The following is an 8,761-nucleotide window of genomic DNA, read 5'->3' on the forward strand; positions in this document are numbered from 1 at the left end:
GGGTGGAGAAGCAAGAAGTATGCCTCTCTAAAGCCCCACAATCCTGCATGATGATTCAAAGGGAGCAATATTGTCTTTGGACAAGCGTTAGGATACGCTACAGGAGTCTGTCCATTTTTCTCTCTCACAAACACACGCTCTCTGTGAGCTGTCACAGAATTCATACCAAAGAGTAAAGGAGGTGAAATCCACTTAAAAGGACACCTACATTTGTAACGTTCTCTCAGCACGTCTCTTTACATCCTTCCCAAACTGTCCTTTTTCCCTCCCACCCCATAAGCCAACCCCAACTCTCAAACGCACACTCCCCTCATTACAGATGTGTGTCTATGTGAGTGTGTGAGATTGTCCTCCTCTCTCAGTCTCTTCATGGCTGGATTGTGGCAGCAGCCCTGCTATCTGGGGCAGGGTCGAGTTCTGGCTCTGCTGCACTTGATCTGTCTTCTCTCCCCAGCCACAGGTGCTCTTCCTTGGGATAACACAGGTGGCTCGTCCCCTCTGGAGGTAAGACGCCCACACTTTCATTGGGGGGGGGGTATAGAGTATGAGCTACAAGGGGAAGGCATGGCATGCTAAGTTATATCCTTACTTTGTAATATAGATCGTGCTTGTTCTGATGCAAAATGCAAGTAACAATCTTTTAAGATTGGGGAGGCAGGAGTGGGACTGAGTTTGCCCTCGGGGAGGTGGGGGTGGGGGGGTGTCCTGTTTGTTTTAGATCATCTCTGTTTGTGCCACTCAGGCTGAGAGTAATCACTAACAGACTGAGTAATATCAGACTGTAAATAAAATTTCAAATGCGAAGAACCAGAGAAAATGTTAAAAGAGAGATGACAGGAACGGAGCAGATGAGCCAAACTCATTTGCAAAATAGAGATCTGCACTGTGGAAGATTGGAGAGGAAGACCAGAAAGATTCCCCAATTCAAACCAACTGTTGGACCGAGTGAGCTATGGGATTTCCAGGAAGAGGAGGGAGAGCAAGATACACGAGTGAAAATGAGAGAAAAAGAACAGTAATGTGATCCAGCGGAATCTGTGATTATACTGTTGAAAATAATTCGGGTGATGCTGAAACTATGGTAAAGAGAGTAAGCAGAAAGTGTCTGAACATGTACAAAGGTGCAGTGTTGTGGCTTTGTTTGCATAAAACATGTGCCAGTGTATCTGTTGGCAGCAGTTTGAGGTGGTGAAGGGGAATTTTTCTCGGACTTTCCTTCACGTTGGCTACCATAAGATTGCAGAGATTCCTGCAGGAGCATGCAACATCAGCATCCAGGAGACCAAAAAGAGCCCAAATTATCTGGGTACACACACACACACACACACACACACACACACACACACACACACACACACACACACACACACACACACACATAACCATATCTAATAGCACAAGTATTTCCAGAATGACAAGCACCAATGCAGTAAACAATCGTGGGGATTTTCCAGCTCTGCTCAGCCAACGTGGTGTCTCCATCATCAACGGAAACTGGCTAATCAATAGACCCGGGATCTACGTTGCTCTGGGAACATATCTGACATATCGACGACCCAATGAGATCCGGTCTCGTAATGGAGAGTCCATCACTGCACCGGGGCCGCTGACTGAGGACCTGCACGTCTATGTGAGATGGAAAATGAAAAACACTGATCTGACAAAGTTGCCCATAAAAATTAAAAACAATTTGAGCTTCATTATGAGATACGAGGTTATAAAAGTGCAAATTTAGTTTCTTTATATGTCTGACAAATTATCAGAATTAAAAGTAGCAAATAAATATACCTTCCAAGGAGTCCTATTAAGATTTGCAAATACAAATAGTATAAAAAATACTACTTATTGGATGCCATTCATCTTTTTTTCTTTCTTTTTCACAGCTGATTTACCAACAACCATTTCCTACTGTGCAATATGAATACAGCATGCCTTTAAACCGATACCTAGCTCCTGAGCCCGGTACACCTTCTGCTGTTCTTCCCCTGGGTGAGTAAACTCACTAACATGCATAAGCACACAAGCTGTATTTGAGTTACTCAGTATGGCCACAGCGTCAGTATCTCATTATCAGGACTATGGTTTACCCTCAGACAGCATGTGCCCTTTTTTGGCTTCTCTTTGTGTTTGGTTAAGATCGCACTGCAGGGTGACACTGTTTCGTATCGTTTTCAGCAAAACTGTTCATTTGATCATTTGATTAGGGTTTAATTGACATTTTTGATACAGGTCAAACTTTCTCCTGGCAAAGAGCCCTTTGCCACACACTGAGACAAGATAAGCTGTCACTTATGCCAGATTTGGCCTCAGGCCTCACCTGGCCATGAAACCACTTCTCAGTCAAATGTGTAATATGTTTTGGATCCCCTGAAAATGTGACAGGGTATCAAAATGTCTGTAATTCCTGAACAGTTGATGCAATATTTTCTTAAACCCCGTGAACCAAAGCTGAAAGCCTACACTATTCACATCTTGTTTGATTTAAAACCCACTGTGGTGATGTACAGGGGCAAAATTATGAGCATTGTTTCATTTTATAAATATTTACAGTATGCAGTAAAGCCCCCTTGCACTTGTTGGTTTGACAGCTGTAACCAGATTAAAACTAAGAATAAGGTCATTTTCTGTATATTTTTCAAAATTTGGTTTTAGTTAGTTTTGCAACTACAGTCTTTTTACATCTTTTTCTAGCGTCCAGTTTTTGTTTTTATTTCAGTGAACTAAAGTGTTTCGTTCACACCCAGCTTTAGTTTTAGTCTAGTGTTTGTCCACTGTAATAGCCTACATACAAATTCACACAGTCCTTAAAACAGATCTTAGTAGCCATAATTAATAAAACCACCGGTGTGGCAGCCTTATGGTTGTACTTGTTACATTTTAAGTTATATTATATTTTAAGTTAGCCCACTTCTTCTCTGGCACATGGAACCTCTAAACTCTAACTTTCTTGTAGCTGAGACAGTAGATTTCTCCTATCCAGATGATGATGGCAAGACCAAACAAAGCATCATCAAGGAGGCATGGCATCCCAACCAGGTTCCCTCTTACCCTACTGTGAACTCTGAGTCTCATGTCACCTACACCTGGATGAAAAACGGGCACACAGAGTGCAGCACAACCTGTGGCACTGGTAAGAAGTTAGTTCATAGTTCTCAAATCTTAATCTGATAGTGCTAACAGTATCTACACCTGGGGCCATCGGGAATGGCAAGTTGTAAAGACAAGAAAAGCATATAATAATAGCTTACACAATCAAAGATGGCCACAGTGGGCAGCTCTGCATGTCTGATTTGGCAGATATTATCTCAGGGATTTGTATGTTCTCCCGGGATGAAACCAGGGGTCTCTCACTTGTTTGGTAAATATGTAAACTACTACACCATAGAGCCACTAAAATAAAGAAATCAAGTCGCTAGCTGAAACAGTCTCTAGGACAATGGGCTTCTACATTACTGTGCATAAGCACACATATATTTCACTCTCCTATTTAATTTTTCCCCCTGGGTGTTTGTCTGTGTTTTTGCCAGGCAAGCGTCAGGTGGTCCTGGAGTGTGTTGAGAAGGATTCCCAGACGGCTGTTCCCGCTGACTTTTGTCACCCTGCCATTGAAACAACAAAGTGGGAAGAAGACTGCAACATACAGCCCTGTCCTGCATAGTGAGCAACACCCACAGACACCTGATGTCCTATTCTGCTAGATGTGGCTAATGCACAGACTGAGCTGCATATAAACTACACATGACGCACACAGTATTACTTCCACATGGTGCTGTGACTCTCGGGGTGAACCCTGATCACTTGCACACGTCCTAGCCATAAGTCGGCCAGTAAGTCGCACTAAATCTCTTTGGTGTGGCTTCATTTTTCATGTCGTGCGGTAAATACCACTCTGCTTTACTGCTGCCAAGATGTTAGGACATTAACTTTATGTTTGGTTGTGGGTCTGTCAGATATTTTGCCCACAGTCTCAGTGATCCATGATTGCTGTCATCATGAAATATATGTTTATGTTTTTACTTGGAATGTGGCAGAAACAGAGGGCTATAAAACCAAGACATGAGTAGTAAGAAAAGTAAAGACTTCTGAATTTGTGCAGCACTTTTTGGGCTCCAGCGATAGCCTTTTGTATGATCTGTTTTTCTCTAAAAACAAACACTAACGAGTAACCTTTAAGATGGTGGGGAAGTGGTCACACAAAATTTTAATTTATACAGCGCTGAATCACAATAACAGTCCCCTCAAGGCACTTTATATATTGTAAGGTAAAAAATTTATAGTGACATGAGAGAAAACCCCAGCAATCAACTTCCTATGAGCAAGCACTTGGCAACAGTGGTAAGGAAAAACTCCCTGTTAACAGGAAGAAACCTCCAGCAGAACCAGGCTCATGGAGTGGCTGGTTGGGGGTAAAGGGGAGGAAGATACGCTGTGGAAAAGAGGAACTTAGTAGTTGTGGTCACCAAGAAGACAGAGCTAGGGCAAAGGCAATTTGGTGAAGGTCTTTAGTAAACTTATGCATCAACATTAAAGCACATCATGTCTCTATTCTCTTGGCTAACAGCTGGGACGTAGGTGAGTGGTCAGAGTGCAGTAGAAGGTGTGGACCTGGGACCCAGCATCGCCAGGTCATCTGCCGCCAAGTCACCGACGTTCACGCCAGTGGGACAGAAACTTCAGTTACTGTGAAGTCAGAGATGTGCGGTTCATCTGACATGCCAGTGACCCAGTCTACGTGCCAGCTGAAAATCTGCAGTCAGTGGGATATACGATCAGAGTGGAGCCCTGTGAGAAAACACACATTTCATGAATACTTATGAACAGCTGTAGTATGAGGAGTGTAATTTTATCAGTCGTGGGGGAAGTCTTAAGGTATTTAAGTAATCCAGACAAGTCTCCACTGCTGCTACGTCCTCAGCTCTCTAGAGGAAAAGCGGAGCAATGACAATCATCTAGTATGTGTGGAGAAGGCTGAGGCACAGTTAAAATGTTTTACAACACAAAACACCATAAAAAATGGAAAGAAACAGAAAAAAATGCCAGAACCAACCAAGTGTGGTACATGTGATGTTCGTTTTACTCTAGACTATAGCTAGCCCAGTCTCTAGAGTAGGAAAACCATCCAAAATGGTAATATAACAACTTACAGACCCCCCCCCCCAAAAAAAAGAACAGGACTTCTTAAGGTACGTTTAATTTTAACACACATACCAGCCAACATATAACATGTTATTTTTGCAACAAACATAGAAAACTAGCCAGACAGCTAAAGTCACAGCTGTCTCTTTTAAGCCAGCTGTTGCAATTAGCTGGAGCCTGACTAGAGCACAGGACTGAAGCTTTGAATCAATCAGCAGTGGTGGTGGGCAGGCTGAAGAGCAGGTGCAGAGACCAATCAGGAGAAGTAGAGCATGTGAAACAATTAAATCATACAAGCTGTAAAGAGTGGAAGACCCAAAGGAGTAAAAATAAAAGCACTACCACTAACCAGCAAAGTATAACTAGCTGACAACATTGTGTGTAATGTGTATCTTGTGCCATTCATTTCAGCAATACAGCCATGAATGGGCATTTAGGAAGACAAACATGCATAACTCACAATCTATAGCTGCAGCAAAGGAATTTACATGTCACTGAATAAAAGGAACTCAGTAATTTTCATGAGAAACAAATCTAGATCTCTCATCTTCTCCTCTAGTGTTCAGTACCATGTGGAGTTGGCCAGCGCACCAGGGAGGTGGTGTGTGTGAGCAACCAGGGCGATGTGGATGATGATCAGGAGTGTAACATGAACCTGAAGCCAGACACTATAGAGAACTGTGACATGGGACTTTGTGCACGCAGCTGGTTCACCTCTATCTGGAGCCAGCGGGTAATATTGAAACTGTTTGTGTTAGATATTGTGTTTGAGGAGACTGTGACAGGACGTGCAAATAAAATAATGTTACATTTCAAAATGGGACCAAATAAAATGAAATGTGTGTGTGATGCTCCTTAGTGCTCTGCAGAGTGTGGTAGAGGCAGTCGAACCAGGTCTGTAGTATGCCTGATGGATCATGTGACAAATCTGCCTTTGGATAGCTGTGAAGGGGAACGCCCGCCAGAAGTGACATCATGTGATTCAGGGCCATGCCAAAATCGTCTGGAGTGGTACACAGGACCTTGGAGTCAGGTTATTCACACACACACACACACACACACACACACACACACACACACACACACACACACACACACACACATACACACACACACACACACACACACACATCATTGCAAACTGTGCAAACAACATCCATTTGAAGACTCACTTATGTGTGTGGGTAATTTAAGTGTTCTGCAGAGTGTGGGAATGGCACACAGACCCGAAGTGTGGCTTGCATTTTAAACAGCGATGGTCAAATGGAAGTTGTGGACCAGTTAAAATGTTCCAGTCTTTCGAAGCCAATCACATCTCAGCCCTGCAGACTGAAGCCATGTGGTGTCCAGTGGTATGTTACGGAGTGGAGTGCGGTAAGTGTACCAAACGTCTAAATCAGTTCTGGCAGCTCCAGATTCAGCATCTTTTATCCAATATATCCACTATTCCTCCTCTGCACACATCCAAACCATCTCAGCCTTGTCTCTCTGACTTTGTCTCCAAACTGCTCAACATGACCTGCCCCTATTATATAATACTTTCTAATTCTGTCAATTCTGGTCACTCCCAATTAAAATCTCACCATCCTCAGTTATATCACCTAAACCTCGGCCTTCTGTCTTTTTGTCATTGCAGCTATCCTTTTGTCACAAATCATCCCTGACATTCATCTTTACCCACTCCACCCTGCCTGCCCTCTTTTCTTCACCTCTCTTATACTCTTTCCTTTGCATGGGATGTTTAATCTCATTTACGTTGACTAACTCTACTCCTTGCAGCTTCACTGTATCCCCTTTAATGTCTTTAAGTCATAGACCACTCTACATTTTTACTGAGACTTTTCCTCATTAAAGATCTGCAGTTATCCCAAGGACAAGATTTCTTTTTTTTAGTGCAACAGGAGACCATTAAAATGCATTTTTCAGTATCTAAAAACATGTGTTTTTTTTAAAAAACAAAACTGAACCAATTTGTGACAAACTGGTTAGTTTGTGTGTAATCTGTCTTCGTCCTATGACCTCAGTGTTCACGGACCTGTAATGCTGGCTTCCGTGTGCGCGAGGTCCGTTGTCTTGCTGACAACATCGTCCCAAGCGATCGCTGTGATCCCAGCTTTATCCTGGAGAGTCGAGAAGAATGCAACAAACAGCCTTGTGTAGCTGAAATAGGTAAGCATGCCAAGCAGTGTTGTACGACAGCAGTTCAGCTGCATACTGAACGGTCAGTGTTAGACCCCTTACATCACAGAGAGCTCAGACGATGAAGATGCTGATCCAGATCCAACTGCCTCAAACAAAAAGAACTCGAACTCGCTTAATGTGGTCCATATACAGTACATTTGATTCTTTTGTCTTGGCGTCTTGTAGGATGATTAAATTAGTCCCACCTCTTCTATCAAGGTTAGCCAGTTTAGTAGTTGCTCCAAGCAGATGACTGCACTAAACAACAGACAGAAAATACAATTATTTAAAATATCTTTACCCTCCCCCCCCCCCCCCCCCCCCCTTCTTTTCCTTCACAGATCCATTATGCAGTGATAAGTATCATAACTGCATGGTGGTGGTTCAAGCCAGACTGTGTGTTTACTCATATTACAGAAGTGTCTGCTGTGCGTCCTGCTCTCGTGCCCAGGAAACACACCCCAACTCTTTTCAAAACAATCACATACGCAGGTGATGCTGCAGTGAAACTCAAGGAACAAAAAGCTCTGTGATGACATCAACTTACTGTTGAAGACAATGAAGCTTTAAAATTGGGATGCCTGAAACTTTTTTGTCCTCACAACAACACACAGACAAACACACATGCTCTTTCATAGGACGTTCACAATTTTTAAATCTGCAGTCCAAGTGTAACATTAAAGTGGACACATTCAGTGTTTACTTGTATATTTATTCTTAATAAAGTTTCTGTAACTTCTGGTATTCTACTGCTTTGTTCACTTTTTATTAAAGAAATATTACAAAATTAAAGAATATATTAAATAATATATAAAAGTTTAAAGAAACATTATTAAAAAAACTGATCAAATATACCTGCTTTCTATCAAATGTATTCACTTTGTAATAGCTGTTCCCGGTTTAGGTCTGTGACTGGTTGATATCATTAGAGTTAAGTTGTCTCGATAAATAAGGAGCCAGCTGTGACATGATCAGGTGTGAAATGAAGCGCCAGCATGAAAGGACCGCGCAGGCCATCGTTACCTTTTTTTTTTTTTTACTGATCTAATGCTGCTGCACGGCAAAATGTTTGTGCCCAATTCTGGAACCACTGACGAGTTTAGCCATTGAAGGGTCTATAGCAAGAAATTAATCTACAACTGGCAGATTTTGCTCAACATGATTTTCTTTTAACTAAAATGTCCTTAACGTCTGTTAGTAATACTACATAATAATGGCTACATTGAAACATGCTAAATTAGTGGTGGTAACTTTTCATTTTCATAAAGATGGGGTTCTTAATGGTGACGCTCTCTGTGCAAAAGGTTTTGGTAGTTGTACTTTATTTTTGCAGCATGTTGTAGTTCTTATATAGTTTTTTCCCCCTTGTGTTTTCTCCACATGCTTAGGTATCTAATTGACTATCTTAGTTGTCACATCGTCACCCATTCTTTATTTATGTCAT

At 42.1% G+C, this 8,761-nt stretch overlaps 1 protein-coding gene across 1 annotated transcript; it reads left to right on the top strand.

Moving 5' to 3' along the window:
* The first annotated feature begins 369 nt into the window (after positions 1–369).
* On the top strand, positions 370–8,061 carry adamtsl7 (ADAMTS-like 7). The gene is made up of 12 exons (XM_004564358.2): positions 370–504; positions 1,177–1,306; positions 1,455–1,630; positions 1,884–1,989; positions 2,954–3,130; positions 3,528–3,657; positions 4,562–4,784; positions 5,696–5,869; positions 5,996–6,169; positions 6,331–6,510; positions 7,161–7,305; positions 7,659–8,061. Exons 1-12 carry the CDS (start codon positions 370–372, stop codon positions 7,811–7,813), a joined length of 1,905 nt encoding a protein of 634 aa, XP_004564415.1. The 3' UTR covers positions 7,814–8,061.
* The last annotated feature ends 700 nt before the right edge of the window (positions 8,062–8,761 follow it).

Source organism: Maylandia zebra, linkage group LG6, assembly GCF_041146795.1.
Source record: "Maylandia zebra isolate NMK-2024a linkage group LG6, Mzebra_GT3a, whole genome shotgun sequence".
Classification (NCBI taxonomy): domain Eukaryota; kingdom Metazoa; phylum Chordata; class Actinopteri; order Cichliformes; family Cichlidae; genus Maylandia; species Maylandia zebra.

Bases quoted from the DNA above. Each gene is read 5' to 3' on its own strand.
- adamtsl7 (XM_004564358.2), top strand. From the start codon at position 370: ATGGCTGGATTGTGGCAGCAGCCCTGCTATCTGGGGCAGGGTCGAGTT. The intron at 505-1,176 runs GTAAGACGCCCA...ATCTGTTGGCAG, and splicing joins GTGGCTCGTCCCCTCTGGAG to CAGTTTGAGGTGGTGAAGGG. The intron at 6,170-6,330 runs GTTATTCACACA...GGGTAATTTAAG, and splicing joins ACACAGGACCTTGGAGTCAG to TGTTCTGCAGAGTGTGGGAA.